Raw genomic sequence first — 18252 nt, forward strand, 5'->3', positions numbered from 1 at the left:
CAGCAGGAACTTTGGAGCTCTGCTTATCAGCTCCATAGGATACTGAGCCTATGGTTTTCATGTCTGTAACACTTTCCTTCTCTGTCTCACCCTCTCAACTGTTAAACATTTTTTTTTTCTCTGTTGCTGCTGTTCCCCCAAGTCTTTAATGTTTATACAGCTTTTTCCATGGCTTTGCTTTGTAAGGACACAGCCCCAATTAAAGCTCTGATTCTGCAATATTCATGGAAAAAAATAACACAAGTTCAAAAATTTCTTTTGAAGAGGCTGATTGCTGTTAACCAGCCAACAAGTTAGTTTGTATATTGCTGATTCTTGTTTTCATCTCTCAGTTTGATTTCATCACTGTAACGATGAGGTTAGCCATATAAAACTTTTCAAATGAGCAATTTCTGGGGAATAAATATTTATTAAATTGCTGCTTTTGAGCACTGGAATCTGAAATATTTTTTTAAAACTAATCAAAATAACTCGAGTGATAAATGCTTTCTGGGGATCATAAGGATGGAGGACTCTAATCAAAGCTGTTGAAACTGCAGGGCTCCGATATACTGCATTGTAAAGGGGGTGGGAAAGAGGGTCCTGGAATCTCACTTAAATCTTCACCTCTGGGAAGGAACCTTTGTAATAAACAGCAGCTCATCTGTCTGCAGCAAGGCAGAAAAAGGTCAACGCAACGGCTGTTAGGCCTTTAATATTTTAATTTAGGCAATTATCAAGGGACCACATGTAGAACCTCTTGTCTAGAGAATCCACATGAGGGCATGATGATGACTTTATTATCCAAATGACATAAAAAGATACCCTAGCAGGTGTATTCACTTTCTTCAGTAAGAAACATTGTCTGACGAGTTTTTAGGACATTATAGTTATTTTAAGAAGAAATTCACTTATTCATGTGTTTGTATTCATATATTTATGTTTACATGTTTATGTATTATGTTTTCTATATTTATTCATATGTTAAGGCAGTATTGCTTCTGTACCACTTTAATCACATCTTATCTGAATGTGCTTTATCTGTGCTTAACTGGACTCCCCAGTACTCACATCAGGTACATTTAACATTAGCTACTGATGAGAAGGTAGATCAAACAGGCCATGATTACAGAAAAAACATGCAGTGTATTTCTCAGCTTCCTTTCTTCCAACTGCTAAACCATCCTCCCTCACAGAATGACTGCCTATATATAAAGTCAATGCACATGCTCTCACATTTAAATCAGAAAGAATTAATTTACCTACTCAGTTCCAGATAAATCCCTTGCCCAGGATATTTTTTTGTAATAATCAATACGTACATAAGACAAGGTATGACATACGTACTCCACACATACTTGAATTATACTGTGACTTTTGTCTCCAAAGTAGCACCTGTAAAGTGATTGCACACAAGCATTCAGGGGTGCTTTATACGTGCATAGGAATGCACGTAAGTATTGACACATGTATGTCATCTTTTGACAAAGAAAAAACATATGAAAGGTGCATAATTCAGACTCACAATAAGCAGGTTAGTCAGACCCTAAAGTTAACTAAGACTTCTGAGGCTACCAACTATATGCTCCACCTGGCTCTATGTTTCTGTTCATATACAACACATGTACATGAGCGCTCCAAAATTCACACTTCTCCCTAACTACAATATCTTGAAGAGGCTACAGTGAGTATAAACTACTTAAACTACTGCATAACTTCCTTTAAAAAAAATCTGGAGTCCTCTGGAGAAGTTTAATTTTCATAAAATAAACTCAAGATGACTGAAAAAGTGACAGCAGAAAAGAAATACATTTATACTATCTTCAATTCTCCCTGTGGTGCTTACATTTTCAGAGCCTGGTAACAGTAGGTGATTTTATAAACTATATGGTGTGACAGAACTTAATGAATATTGGATGAAAAAGAAACCCTAATTCAACAGATACTCACTATAATGTGCTGAACTTGATAAATAATAGCAATATTTATTAGACCTCCAGCACTTACTTCTGTGTAATGTATTTCCTTTCTTTTACTCAGTATTTAAGGTATTTAGGAAAGGCCAGGGTTAAAGATCCTGCTGTAGCCTACAGCTCATTCATATTACAGCCCTAACACTTTATTACTGTTGTACTATCCTTATGTATTATTACATTAGGACAACAGCAAAATGAAAGAAAAATGCTTAAGGGAGGCGGGGGAAGCACAATCTATGTCTCAGTCCTGCAATGAACTCTTAATGAATCAAATTCCACTTAGGAACACAAACAGATTCTAATATTTCTCAATTCTTTGCTGTATCTCAGTCTAAGAATTTTCTTTTCCTGGTAAGAGTCATTATAAGAGTCAAATACTAGACCGCTGCTCATACTGACAGAGCGATGCTGGAGCTCTCCAGATATAGCAGAATATGTGTAGGAGCACCAAACATCAAAGCTCACCATCATACTACAGGGGTTGGTTTGTAGTCACCTGTCCTAAGCTTCATTATCAAAGATAAAAAAAATTTGGTACTTATGAGCACCATGTTCTGATGAAATTACAAACTACATGACACAAAAATAGCCATCATATTCTTCCCTAAGGCTAAGCAAAAGCTCTCACACAGCCATGCTCACCAGTTCCACCAGCATGAGCAGCTGACACACAGGCATGGTAGGCAATCAGAGCTAACTTGAGACACAGAAGAAATGAATTGCAAATATATTCAGCAATACACGTAAGCTGAACTTGCTGTGACACACTACAAGTCTCTGCTAATTTTTCTCAAGCCAAATTGTTGACAATTCTAAAACCTAAAATGCAGAAAACAAACACCGCGGCACAATGGGCCTGTAATGCTGTACCTTTTTAGCCATATTAATTTTGTTCTTAGCAGCACGTCATTCTCAGGAGAGAAATTAGTTTCATGGTAGCAGAAATATGTATTAAGACACCAAATCATGAGTGTCTACATAAAAATAGTTTTTCTATTTTTTAATATGACAGTGGAAGCAAACAGGAAGAGAAAGACTAGACACTCCATATGAGCTCCACAAACCATTGCTCTGAAGCCTCCAGTGTAATTAAAATCTCTTCCTTTGGTACCACGATGGACCATGTGAAGCAATCAGGCATCTCCCACCCTTCATTTTCAATTCACCTCTCCCCCTAAGCACAACTCCCAGCCCACCCCGTCTACCTGACAAGTGACAGCCCAATCTGATTAAATGCTTGCAAGGGAGGGGACTCATGGGCCTCCATGACAGGCCAAAAGTGATCACCATGGAGATACATAATTACAGCTGTCAACGCGTCTACTGTCCTGCTGGCATCAATTTGATTGCTCCCAGCAATAATGATAGACAAAGCTTAGTGTGCACTCTCCTACACCCAATCACTTTATCTATTCCGTGGTCCATTTAGCTGACATGCAACATTCACACAAGCAAATAACAGCAGTAAGCAGAACATTTAAGGCATTTTAATTGTTTTTTCTTTGTATGGATGGCTCACAAGCGCAAATGTTATTACATAAAACTCCTGCTGCAGCATTAATTGAAGAAAGATTTGGTGGGACGAAGACTGTAGGGGGTATAGTTTGTCCATTATCACTTGTACTTTCAACAGGTCTCACGTTTGGAAAATTGCAAATTGCAAAAACTTGCAAGGGCAAAATGTTTGACATCGTGTTAGCTATTATAACATGGTGAAAACTTCTAACAACCACTGGAGTATTCATTATACATTCTTATTAAATACACTCTTTGTTTCATTAAAAAGAAGTTTAGATACATCCACAGTGATACCTTTTTCCCTCATCATCTCTTTAAGAGCACATAATGCCTTTTAGATCTTCACAATTTTTTTCTGCTTTCAGGCTTTGAACACAGCATGAAGCCTTAAAGACCAGAAAGGGTCAGGTCCCTTTGGAAAGTACACGGGCAAAAACAATTTAAAAAGCGAAATAAATCATATATCCAATAACAACTCCACATTTAAGATTCCTCCTGTAATCTCTCAGTGTTTTCCATGCAAGCAATCAGACTGAATAATTGTATTCACAGATGGTACAGTCTCATCATTCCACTGACACAGTGTCACTCATGTATATGCGCACTTTTAAATTAAGATTACCTTGATTTCACAGAAAGGCAGTGTCTGTTCTTCACATATAGCAGAAAACACTGTTGGTTAAACACCTATTCTATACGGGTAGGCTGTATTCTGAAACATGTAATGACCCCTGTAAGAAACTCCTTTCTAAAGTCTACAAAGCTAAACAAAAAGCACTGGCAGTTTCTCACCAGTGTCCCCTGTTCTCTATGCTTAAAGAGCTGACTCAACAGTTCACTGTCCTTTCTAATGACCACAGTACATTTACTAAAGCTGTGTTTGAAAAACTTAAGCTGAAAGTTACAGAACAAACTATTTCAACATGTATTGGTTTCCTGTTATACCCAATTTGAGTATTTTTAACCCAGTTTGGAACTGTTCACTTTTAAGTAGTTTTTCAGGTTGCACAAATTGGTACTGCCATGTCCTGTTCCCCCTCTGCCAAAAAGCTGGAGAAAAGGCTTGGTTTACAAAGCTGCTAAGTATTTATAGTCTCTGTCTATAAGAGACGCTCGACACCTATGAAAACCAGAACAGTTACTTACACTTGGCACATGCAATGGTTCCTGATACTGAGACAGTTTACCAATGGATGGCAGGCCAAAAGATTTGTAGGGGTCCTGGAAAAAAATTCAACATGAGAAAGCATTAAGCTATTATAGATGTGGAGCAGATAATGTTTAAAAGCTTGAAGTCTAACAGAAACTGCTACTGGAATGACTCTGTTTTCTTCCTCAGAATTACTTGTGCTGAAGAACATTTCTTCATCCATCTGCCCCTGCAACTCCAAACAAAGAAATGGAAATCTATTTTAAAAAAAGCAGAAAAGAAGTATTCTGCACCCAGTTACAATACACCAAAATAAAATACACAAAGATGACACTTTCATTACCTACACTTGGAAGAAGGATGGGAAAGTATTAAGAAGTCTAGGCTTGAAAAGATAGTATAAGAAAAAAATTTCTGAGATAAAGAAGGCAGTTAGAAATTCAATTATCTTTAGAAGTCAAACTGATCTTTATGCCACTGGAAACCTGCTACATTAATGTACATGATACAACACCAATATAAACTTAATAGGAAAACAAATATATAGCCTACAGAATAACCTAACTCATGGCAAAGTAGTTGGATTCATTACTTATAAATGGAGGGGATTCAAGCTGAACAAAACAAAAAAAAACCCAAGTACCAGTTACTCCAGGGTAAAGCCTACTAAAACTCAGAATAGCTTCCATGCCAATCACAGGGCACATATTTATTCTTTATCAAAATAGTCTGTACAACTTCTCATCAGTAGAGCAATTTGGAGGTTATGTGCATGTCATGAAGGGGAAAAAAAAAAAAATACAACATAAAACAAGATGGTCTAGGTAACAAAGTCCCAACAGTTAAGCAACGGGAAAAATGTCGCAAGGTGCTGAAATTAGTTATGAAAAGCAGAGTAACCTAAAATGTTCCCGAAACTAAATGAAGGAAGATAGGCATTATTTTCCAGCCCCCATCCCTGAAAGTGTTCAAGACCAAGCTGGATGGGGCTCTTAGCAACCTGGACTAGCAGAAGGTGTCCCTGCCCATGGCAGGGGAGTTGGAATTAGATGATCTTTAAGGTCCCCTCCAACCCAAACCACTCTGTGATTCTATGATTTTTTTTTTTTTTTTTTTACTTAAATCTTCATTTTCAGGTATCAAAAGTGACAACAAAAAGACATTACCTCAAAATATCCTAAAGGTGCCTGAAAATGGGGTTTAAATATTCATAAGCTTCTTTGAGGCGAGATAGAGACTCATACCATAATTACAGAGTTATTGTTTTGGAACGTACTTTGAAAGTTTATCTTATAAACTGTCGTTTCAGAAGGTGTGTAACTTGGTTTTTCAACAACCTCTTCAAAAGTTTTCATAAAACAACAAAAATTCTGTAAGGCAATGAATTTCAACTGTCTTTTTAAGTCAACAAGCTTAAGTAGACATGTTTTAGAACCTGGAATGAGTAGTTAACTCTGGTAAATAACTCCAGCATCATTAAATATGAACTGAGCATGTAGGGTTATTTCTAATGATATCTGCTTACTTCCTTCTTTTACCATCTTTAATTTCAATTTTCACGAAAAATCTGTGTTGAAATACACATCATATTTTTAATTAAAAAATAAGAACTCGACAATTCTACAAAACCTCATTAACCATTCATGTTACATGCTCTAAATCATGACTTTCATATGATATTCCTTGATTTCACCTTGGCATCTATCCACACCTGGGTATTATTACGCCACAATTCAACAACCTACCCCCTCCTCCCCATTACCACTCATTTACCTCAGCATAAACTCGACATTCAACCGCCCAGCCGTTGATGGGAATATCAGCCTGTTTGTGCCTGAGAGGGTAACCCTTAGCAACACGGATCATTTCTTGGACTAAGTCCAGGCCGGTAATGCATTCTGTGACGGGATGTTCAACCTGCAAGGTCAAGAACTGTCAGTCAGTAGGTAACAAAAAACAACCAAAAAAAAAAAGCACCTCTCTGTAAACAAACACAGATAAACAAGAAATTTGACCAGCCAAAGAACAGAGAAAGAATATGTTTCTATTTTGGTCTTTTTCCCCAAGAAAATTCTACTTAAACTCCAGCAACCACTGTCTTTGCATGAAAAACAGAAAAAAATAAAGTAATCACAGATTACAAAAACTACAAGCAGCATACAAAAAGAAAACCAGAGAGGTTACCGGGGAGGATTTGAGGGTTTGTATGGGTTTTTCATTTGGTTGGGGGTTTTTTCGTTTATTTTACAAATTCAAATGCATCTCGTGACAATGAGGTAGTTTTTCTTTGTTTGGAAGCTTTTCCCATTCAATTTTGTTTCGAAGAGACTCCCAATATAGCCACAAGTATATTTTAACTGAAAATCTCAAAGTAGCTAATAATCAATCCATTCTGCTACACTTAACATGGCACATACAGGAGCCACTACCAATTTTCCACAGAACCGGCGTAGCCTATATCTCACCCATTCGCCTTCTTTCACTAACCTGTCCTGACAAGCAACCAGATTAGCGTAATCTTGCATCAGCGCAGTGTAGCAGAAATGAGCAGATGGATCCTTCAATATTTTTTCCCCCCCTCCAGACTTATCTGTTTAGTGCTTAGCGTGCACAATAGCTGGGCTGGACCAGCAGAGCGGCTCTGCGCGCTCAGCAAATTGCCGCTAACGGCTTTGGAAGCCGCTGCGCTGGGAATAGCCGTCGCTCGCCCTCACGCGGGATGTGCGTACAAGCATGCACACGTGGGCGCGCACATGCACGTGCACACACGCTTCTTCCTTCAAATGGGCAGAGAAACAAGCATGCTGATGAACTTTAAAAAGCCTTAACTAGTCATAGGATGGTAAAAAGCACTGAAGGTGGTCCCTCTGATTGCCACCACATCGATCAAGTAAAAGGTAGGCATGCTAAAAGCGTGTTCTTCACACAGAAACAGCTATACCACCTTCCATATAGAAATTATGACAGAACTGCCATTTTTGTTATAAAATGTTTGCGCTCCAAGGACCAGAATACCTCAAGAAAATGCACTTTGCAACTGTTTATCGTGAGATGCCATACTATGTACCTTTTCTGAATCTGGAAAAGGTCACTGACCAAACCACTTGACTTTCTTCCTTCAAGTATATAGTATTAAGGAAAACATTCAGTCATTGTAACAACACTGTGGCTTGTCAGAACAAGTAGATGCTTTGGTCTTTAAGAAAAAAAAGCTTTGTAAAAATAAACAGATGGCATCCATAATTAGCCCTGTGTGTGCTGCGAGTTTGTTTAGAGTTTCAACATTTTAAGACATTTTGACATAATTTTAATGATAAATCATCACTGAAACAAGCACCCATTCTTTGAAGGACAAAAGTGACATTGAAATGGGAATCTGATTATACAGTTTAAGGATGTACCTTTGGGATTCAATCTTGATTCTACCTAACACATGATACTCTCCAGCATGTCAAGCTTAATAACAGTATTTTGAGAATCTATGAAACATCTCAGTGTCTATCCTGCAGTGTTAAATTGAAGTAATTCAATTTCTATTAAGACTTGAAGTTTCTATTAAAACTCCCTAAGTTTTAATAGAAAGTTACTTATCACACATTCATATTTGGACAACAGAACTTATTTTCCTACTTTGGAATTTAAGTTTTAAAAGATTACCTTTGAGCTGAGAACATGCTTGGAATTTTAACATTCCAGATAATTAAAATACTTTTTATTTTTCCAAAGACATTTGCATTATTTAGTTATACTGCCATTTTTCTTGGATAGCAATTGGCATTCCAGATTCAATAGCTTCATTGTTGTTTTCAGTTTTATTGTTGATGATCAAAATAAGATGGAATGTCTCTGAAAAGAAAAATATTTTTGTTGTTTGGTTCTTACGACTCACAAACATTTATTTAATCCATTCTTCAGTACAGATCTTTGACTTGGTCAATATTTTCTTCTGTTTCTTCAAAATACTCCCTTTGTGTCTCCACACAAAACAGCATTCAGAAAATATGTATAGGAAAAAATGTTGAGGGGTTTTTTTTGGGGTGGGTAGAAGTTGTTCTACTTTATTTTAGGACTCTGCTTCAACTATTACTATTTAGGCATAACATAGACAATTCCAATCATAGCATTGATTTGGGGTACCAAATACATTTTAAATGCATTTTAATATTCATTAAGACTATGAGATGACCAGAATAGGGTAGAAAAGAACTTTAACCTTGAAATCTCTACAACAACTGTAACAGCTAATTGACTAAGGTAATTGTATCTGTATTATAAAACCATTCTTAAAAGCTAGACTTCAACCACTTCCCTCTTACTTTTCCACTTTCTACTTCAGGTGTCATTTTTATTCTGCCTGCCTGTTGTATTTTCTTCTATTCATTTTATGCTATATCCCTTCTCCTTCAACAGCCTTTACTTGCCAGTATATGGAGACTAAGTCAAGTACTAAATTTTTGACGAGAAGAATGCAAGTTTGCTCACAAATGGAGCTGAATCACACTCCACTGATCAACTCCTTTAGCTTTAGGCCATACTCAGTTTTGCAGTCAGCTGATCCAAGATGTTGCCAGTGAAGCCCCAGCCATTAAAGAGCCAATGTTGGTATGGTTATACAATAGTGGCTACATTCACACATTATTGAGGTCCTCAACACAAAGGGTAAAACCAGACATGTCTGCAGCAAGCAATCTACAGATCATAGCTCTATCAAGGCAGCTGTACCTTATTCTCCAACGGAACAACCAGAAAAATTGATCAGTGATAACTCTCAATTAATTAGCTGCCAAAAGTAACACCTTTTCTGTCAGCTCCTTTACTTATACCAAGTCTGCTCATAAAAGTTGGTAAGTCATCATTTCAATGCACTTAAGCACAATATATACCTCCTTTAAAAAGTCTTACTCTCTGTAAAATGCTACTTATATTCCTGCTTTCGAGTCCACAAAGCTATACCTGCTACGATCAGCAATGGCTATATAAAGTAAACGGAAAGTGCTTCCCCTTCATACCAGATCTACTGCTCTTAAGACATATCACAGAAACCAGATTTCCCATGGGCATTGCAAGTGGTGTTGCTTCACTAACCCCTTCCCATTTATACAGCAAGAGAAACTAGTGGCAAAGCCTGTCAGAAAATAATAATTATGTCCCAGTTCATAGATGGTAAAGCAGGTATAAAAGAGTTGGGGAGCCTACCAACATCACAATTCAGTTAGCATCCATCATGACTACAGTATGGAAAGGCTCCTAATTCTCCTCCCGTTCTGTGACTGCCAGTGGTTTTAAAGCTTTACCATACTGGGGTTCATCCACAGCTACAAAAACAGTCATGCAGTTTTTATGGACAGCTGGAGCTAAGAGTTAAATTAGTGATGACTGCTCCCCTTGTATTCAGGGGAATAATTCTGGGACACATTTTTCTCAAGACTATCAAGGTACTCAGATCTAACAGTAAGCACTTCTGGACACTCGCAGACCGCTCTTGTCCCTGTGTGTATAAGGCATCAAGTTACTCACACACCAGTTGGAACATTCAAGCACGCCACATCAGCCAAGAAAATCTAAATTTCAGTAGACTTAAAACTACAGCCTATGTCACCCCTACTACTGTAAGTCCCTAGTTGGTGTCATATACCCCTTTACACTTAGATAAATAATCTCAAAACTAACTTTCAACATATACCTCAGTTTCCAGGAAATGTGATTCACCTGGAGTCCCCCAGGCTTTGCTGCTGCAGCCAAATCCAGTATCAATTGACCCAAATGCACCAACTTACAGATGCTTCTCAACCCCCTGTATTTCAGTAAGCCTGGTTTCTATTTTGGAGAGCTGAACAGCAGCAGAGGCGCACACATGTTCCGCTCTTCAGGCATGCAAGCTTCCTGACTACCATGAGCAGGAGCACGCTGGGGTCACACCTTTCTGCAAAACAGTTCACATGTACATGGGGTTTGGGAGCACACAGCAAAAAAACGCTTTTCATAAAGGCTACTGAAAAACAGACAATGGTTGGATTAACATACAGAATTAATGGAAAGCAGGAATACTTAACAGGCTAACTATAGACATTGTATATAACAACACTTGCTGTTTGTTTTCTGACTTATTAGTATACAATTGAAGAACTGAAGGCAACCAGACTACGAAAATTTCCATCAGCTAAGATGTTCAGGTAGACTTCTTTTATTGTTTCCCAAGTAAGATGTACAAATAAAAACTAATGCACAGACATTCTGTACTAGCTTATTTTTTAATCGTAGCATATAACTTTGAAAAAGTATTTCATTTACTTCCTCATAGGAAGTTATATTCCAATAATCATTGACACAATTCTCAATTTTTTTTGCAAGGACTTGTTTCTACATTGTGTGGAACAGACACATCTTACGTGGCCTATGAATTCCAAATCTTTTCCATGTTTTAGACAAATAGCACACACTTTAGGTCAACAAGTTAATTAGCTCACAATTTCAAAATAACTTTCTCAATTAACATCTGGCACTTCAAAAAAAATTTCTTTAAAATCACTAATTCTACACAATTTCCTTTCCATGATATACTCCCTGTAAGAAAATAAAGAAGCTAGCATCCACAAAACCAATTTCCTAAAGATGCAATTCCTGCTTTTACTGTATTTAGCTACCTTCTCAGAACACTTCATTCAAGATGGCTCTGGTCACACTGCAGCTGTTCTTTTTGCTTTACATCAAATTCACCAAAGCAAAGAAACTAATGTACCCTTTCAAGAATGACCTTTTTTTTTCCTCTACTTATTAAGTAGTCTCCTCTTTTTCTACTTTTTTAAATAGTATTTTATGAGAGTTACATGGGAATTTCGTCTCTAAGATATCACTCCATGCCTTGGCAGCACTGTTAATGGCATCTTTCAGATTCAGTGACTTACACAAACAACGTTGTTCTCTTCTGTCAACAACAATTAGCAATGCTTTTCTGTAGCTCTTTTGGGAAGCCTGAAAAGCAGACAACCAGTAGCTACATAATGGAAGTTGCATTAGGAGGCAAGAATGTGGCAAAAATTTGGTTAACTGTTGTCGGCCGACCCTCTTGTGTGAAGAAGTGCTGTTTGGCAGCAAAATCACCTTTTCTTTCGGTTCTAAAAATGGCCATGAACAGCTGGTATAAACTCTGTGCAGAATGGATTCTGGTGAGCTTAGCGGATTGGTAATGGGATAAGAGACCTTTCACCTTTAGGTCAGTAGTTCAAATTCAGCCCAGGTTAGCAGCAATTGAAAGTCTTTACCATCTGACACTGTTCGTTAGACTATTTAAAATGACTGAAGCAAAGTGTTGTCACAGTAAAACAAGATTCCAGTATTAAGAAATATGAAGAGTCTCAGCAAACAGCAGAAACAGTAGCTTGAGACTTTACTTTGAAATCCCATCATTCTGACTTCATAGAAATCTACTCCTCTAACCCCTGACAGCCCCTTTCCCTGCTCCCATACTCCTGCTCGCCTATCACAAGTCATCCTCCAGGCAGCTACACACAACCAAGACAGCAAAATCACCGCTTGCCATCCCATGGCTCTGCTAATAGATACCAAAGTCACCACCTCTCTATGGCTTTAGGTGGCAATCCAGATTCAGCTCATCACTGCTATCTGTATTTTGTTGCTACTGCTATATATAGTGCACCTGCAATATTTTCCAGAACTTCTATCCTTCACTAGGCAAACATGTAGCAGGCGCTGACTCGTGATGTGCAACACAAGACAGATACCATTAAGAGGCTGTTAGAACCAGGAGTTTATAAGCAGTGTAGCTCCAAACCATCAGCAACAGGATTTTTACCTGCTTTTAGACATTTTCTTACCATGCTTTATGTATTTTCATGAGTGGAGAAACATGAGAAAGAAAGACATGCTGCATGTAAAAATTCCTCCCATCTTTTACACTAGTCACAGCCAGTTTTGCACAAAGACAGCTCTGGAATATGTAATTTTCCAATGGCCAGTAAAATCTGATGAAAACCCAGAAAGTGATAAACAAAAGTCTTAGCACTGGGTAATGTTTTATCTGTCTATGGAAGGTTATTTACCTTCATTTTATGCCTTAGAATCAAGTTACTTTATAAGAACTTAAAAGCATTTACATAAAATACTCTCACAACAATTAACTGTAAACTAAAAACATAGGTATGCCATTTGCTCTCAGCAAATCTCTTACAAACACACCAGATTATTCTACAAAATTAATTTTTATTCCCTAAAAAGTTGTGACAAAAATACTCAAACCATCCCATGAAGAGAAAACCTACCGAAATTACCATATTTCTCTACACCAGTCTACACAAATGATCATTTCAATTACATTAAGCGAATTCAGTCACGTTTTGAGGACGAAGGGAGTACTCCCTTGTTATTTAAATTGCACAACTCATGAGGGAGGCAGAAGGCTGGGAACAGGTCTGAGACACAAACATACCAGGGGTAAGTGCTCAATTCATTGTACATTTCTCAGTTATTCTCTAGCCAACAAGGGATGCTTCTCATTTCAATCTACTACAAACATCTAAAATATGGGACATTTTCCCTTTGCTATCACTAACTGATTCACGTATAGGAAGCTTAATTACACCACACGCACATGTATTAGCAGATATTTTTTAAGTACAGACCATAGACTTCCTTCATATAAAGTCCAAGAACAACACCTCTTATCTTCCATTGAAGAAAAGAAGAAACTTTTCTGGTTAAAGCCAGGATTTCTGAAATACCTTAAGAGATTTTGACATAACTTGGAAGCCAGAAAGGCTATCAGTCTAAGAGGTCAGAAACTTTTTATTTATTGCAAAGCTCTTGATAAGTTGTTTTGGACCATGACTGTCCTTGATTAGGCTGATGACAACTAGGTAACAGAAAACACACCACACTATGAGCAGCTATAAAGAATCACATATTCAACACCTGGTCTACCTCAATTTTAACAGCGGTAAAAGCTGTTGCCTGAAAAAAGCTGCAAAAGTGCCCTAAATGACACCGTACAGAAGTTCTCCGGTAGCTGCTAGGGCAGACATCTCTACATTCTCTTGTGGAAATTAAGAGCAACTAGTTTTACTATGCAATTATCCAATCTTCAATCTTCTGTCTCATACTTACACCAGCTAGCCTCAGAAAGATGGCAGAAAAACAGATACAACAAAAAGAACATTGCCAACAGCAAATAATAAGCCATTCTAGCTGAATCACTCAGAGGCAGTAAAACATCTGTTACAAATTTGTGTAGCATACAAGAGACACAATGGAGCTGATTCACCAATTTTTTTTGCTTCCCAATCTCGTATAGTATTGCAGCAACACTTAAAACAAAAACTAAATAAAATATAAACTTCCTTCAAGGTGCTATTTACACTTTTTTTGTGTAACTATACAACAGAAAAGGTATATTCCCAAAGAGTTCCCCAAAAAACAGCAAAGTAACAATACAACTCTGATTACTGCAAAATAATTTACCAGAAAGACTGAAAGGCATCCAAAAGATACACCAGAGGGAGGGAGGTGAGAAATGTACAGGCAGTACAAAATATTGGACACAGTTTAGTTAGCAAATATATTCTGAAGTCTGTATCTAAAATAAAACAGCTACAGTGATCTCATCAGAGAATGCTGAAACATTAAAACAGAAAATTGCATAATTTAGTAGAAATGTTCTGATGATGTTGACAGGTAGCTGTGTCTAATGCACGCTGACAAATATCTTAAGAGGATCATTTCTGGATCAGACACACATCATTTTGGAAAGTTCTTCCAGCTGTGGAGTGTTCAGCAAGAACAAGGCAAGTGAGCCGGTCAGTCACTGATCACAGTTAAGAGATGCAAAAGGAAAAAAAAAGACTGAAGCAATACAGGGACATCTGGAGACTATCCTGGTCCTGAAGTTAAAGCTGGACAAGCTTTATTAGAATTTCTAGGTTTGGCTCTTAACAGTAGGAAGCAAGTGCAAAAAGTTGCATAACTGTTAGCTGAACTGAAAGTAAAGCTTGAGACTTTGGAGAAGTGAGAGATCAACTGGGTAAGACTGGGGAAAAATCATAGAAAATTACAACTCCAGACTCAAGCTGAAATGCTGATTAGAGACAATACACAGTCAGGATAGAGGAAGTAAAGAATATCTAAACAAGTAGTCTAATTTAAGATTAGTAAATTTCAAGAGTTGGAAAGAACGAGTTTGCTATTATATGGGATTGTCAAGCTGCTTAGGCTATATTTCAAAAGGAGTCTAAAGTCCTTAAAGACTGAATTGTGACAGCTTTCTTCCTGCATATGTGGAGACTTTAGAAATTTGGGACTACAAACATGTACCACTGGGTATTGCAGGGTAAAGACACTGCAAAACAGCAAAGATAATGTCTTAAAAACAAACCACAAAAAGGAGTCCAAGGATATTCCATCACTAATTCCATTTAGGAACTCGTGGTCAATAATACTACAGCAAGGAAATGGTTTTGAAATTCTGGTGGGTTATGCAGAAAACCATAAATTAATTTTCTTCTATGTAAATAAGAACGTGAAGTCACTGAAGACACGTTGGCTCAAAAACTACAAGATCAGGAAAAGAGTAAAGAGTATGACCAAAGTGAGAGAATTCTTCATAACATTTTAATGAACTATACATTGTCAATAACCACTACCCCCTCTAACTGAATCTAAGGTAGACCTGATAGTGCCTAGCAAAGGCATGTAAAGTGAGTGGCATGGCTAATTCCAAAACCACTGCTGTCCTGCAAGGCAAGAAAAATTTACCAGCAGTCTTCCCCTGGCACAGAAGATTGCAACACCCCCCAAAGTCTCTTTAACTTCTTTACCCAAAGCATAAATTTACCTAAATCATAAATTTACCCAATTATTACCTAAAGTCATGCAAAGATGTCAGATCACGAGGATCTCTTTACACTCTCTCATTGCCCACATGTAGAAGCAGCACACAGGACATAACCCTAATGAAATGTAGCTAAAACAGAATGAGAAGCTTATCAAACTGATTCCATATTTCAGTCTTACTGGTGTAATTTAACAAAGTGAGAAAAGGAGGATAGAAGCAATGGAATGGACTTGCTTACAAGCTGAACACTCCTCCAATCTTCAGGAATGATATCCAGACTTCAAGTTATATACTTTTTTTCTTAGCTTATGACCAGAAATCCATCAAACATAAAAAAAAGCAGTAGAGGGTGTTTTCCATAAAACACTGTTCATCTGTTCACTTGAAGTGTACATTAGAACAGCTTCTACTGACTACATGAGTTGTCACAAAAATCCTACACTGTGTCAGCATGCTTTTTACAGTTGCATTCGAGTCACCATTTCAATCTTATGCAAATTGCTAGAGTTTTTATTGCTGATATACACATATAGTTTCAATCACCCTTCTAGAGAAACTCAACAAGTGATCATCAAAGTATAAAAAATAAGAAAGAAACTTCAGGGACCAGTAGGGGAATGCCTCAGAGCACAGTGGCTAGCCACTTAATGTGAACTCACAGTGGCACTTACCAGTGACCTTTTGCAAGGTCTTTAGGTCAAGTGTAACAAAGAGCAAAAACTCCGAACGTTTACTTGAGTGCTGTGCAAGGGTTCACTGCTGCAAAGCTTTGCACAGGCAGGCTTATTTCAGTGAGTAGATCTTTTAAGTTCAGTGGGAAGTGCTCACATACATTAAGATACTTATGCTTAAATCTTTGCAGGAGCAGACCCTTGAATATGGGAGAAGGTTATGGTCTGTTTATTTAAATAACACTTTTCTGAATCTGAAGAGTTGTTTTTCTTACCTGAAGTCTAGTATTCATTTCCAAGAAGTAGAAATTCTTACTGGAGTCCACAAGGAATTCTACTGTTCCAGCAGAGGAATACTTTACTGCTTTGGCAAGAGCTACTGCTTGTTCTCCCATTGCTCTTCGAGTTTCAGGGTCCAGAAAAGTGCTACAATACAGAAACAATGACTTTTTTTAGTTAAAAATAATAATTATTTAATCTTCTGTTTAAACGATGGTCAAAAGAGGACAGCATCATTATTTAAGTTATGAAAACATGTCAAGACTGTTAAATGTATGTCTTTACATTTATATTACCCCTAAGTAGATACACTGCATGCTTTACAATTATTGCTAATGTACAGGAAATTCAGGATAAATAACCATATTCTCTAAAATATAAAATAACAGAACACAACACTCTTTGAACAGTCAGATCTATAACAATGCAAATTAAATGAAAAAAAAAGACATACAAACTGACGCAATCTCAGGAGATATTTATTATCCACGTTAATTTCAATACAGTCTTTTCCACAAATCTTGGATACACTCAAGTGCAACCAAAGAGCAGCTCAGCTACCACCTTGGGAGCAACTGTGAACACTGCCCAATGTCTCTCATTCTAGGAGAGCACTCCACCACATCCACTGGGCCAGTGAATTGAAAGACTGTGGAAGTCTTTCTGGAAGTAACCTATTCCTCTTGTTACTCTCCTCTACCATAAATGCAGATTTAGATTAACCTATGCAGATTAATTAGATACATATATATTTCTGTGGTATTCTACCAAAGCCTTGAAACCAGTTGCCCCTCAAACTGATACATTGATTTTCAATGAAAGAACATGTAGCTGTTCATCTTACATAAGCTTGTAAATACACTTATTATTTATATTTCTGGTTTGACTTACATTAGGCACGTAACTCAGCTATCATTTCAAAAGTATTTTTTCAAAGGAATAAACAGTCACTTCCACCTTACCTCTAAGTTACTCTTTTAAACTAAAACACTAAGTGTTACATATTTCTTGAGAGGGGTTCAACAGTGGGCCCTAATTCTGCAAAGGAGCAATCAGGGGCCTTCACCTATCTAAAGTGGCCCCAAAGCCAGTGAAGCTCCATCTGGACCCTGGACTGCACCCAGACAGAAGCCAGTGCTTGGTCAGGACTTACCTTTCAGCACTTACAGGGGTGCTTTTCACTGAGACCTGAACTCACACAAGAGCTAAAGACGTCTGCCACAACAATCCATATTTGACATGACACAAGAAGTGAGCAAGTATCTAGGCAAAGTAGGAGACAGTGGAATCCTTTTCTTTACTGGAAAAGTGCTACTTCACACCTCTGTCCTTTCAGTGCCCAGAGACAGATTCTGATGGACCGAAAGGCAGGCATTTTCAGAATTTAGGAAAAAATTTTTTTCTTGGCAAACATTGGGACCAACAGGAAATGGAAGTCAAGTCTCATTCCAAGAAAGCTGTATCAGATCCTACATCAGTTGAAAGGGAAGATCAGAAGACACAAAAAGGGTGTCATACCTATAAGAATAGGCACTGGTAAATGCAAAATAGTTTCATAATATTTCTTATTTTCATTCAGTAAGAGGATAATACATTACATGAAATCAACAATCTCTAATTCAGTGTGGAGTTTCTGCAGGGCTTTGATCATGAAAGGTCAATGAGGGGCTTATGAAGAACAAAACCTTCTCAATATCAGCTTCATACTGTATTTCTAGAATAACCATTATTACTTCTCATGTAGATGAAAGACAGTTACTCCCCTTCATTACAGTGGTGTCTTCCCTATACTTGTTAAATGGAGGTCAGAGATCTCACTGTTCACCTCCTGCTGCA

At 37.5% G+C, this 18252-nt stretch overlaps 1 protein-coding gene across 2 annotated transcripts in view; it reads right to left on the bottom strand.

Annotated features, from left to right (window-relative positions):
• PCCA (propionyl-CoA carboxylase alpha subunit) overlaps window positions 1–18252 on the bottom strand; it is a 275875-nt gene that overhangs the window by 154076 nt on the left and 103547 nt on the right. For both annotated transcript variants that reach the window (XM_017733890.1, XM_017733951.1), the window contains exons 12-14: window positions 16413–16563; window positions 6397–6540; window positions 4620–4694 (exon numbers count right to left, since the gene is read on the bottom strand). In XM_017733890.1, coding sequence (XP_017589379.1) covers window positions 4620–4694; window positions 6397–6540; window positions 16413–16563 — 370 coding nt within the window. The remainder of the gene's footprint in view (window positions 1–4619; window positions 4695–6396; window positions 6541–16412; window positions 16564–18252) is intronic.

The sequence above is a fragment of the Corvus brachyrhynchos genome, unplaced genomic scaffold (genome assembly GCF_000691975.1).
Source record: "Corvus brachyrhynchos isolate BGI_N302 unplaced genomic scaffold, ASM69197v1 scaffold1120, whole genome shotgun sequence".
Lineage (NCBI taxonomy): Eukaryota > Metazoa > Chordata > Aves > Passeriformes > Corvidae > Corvus > Corvus brachyrhynchos.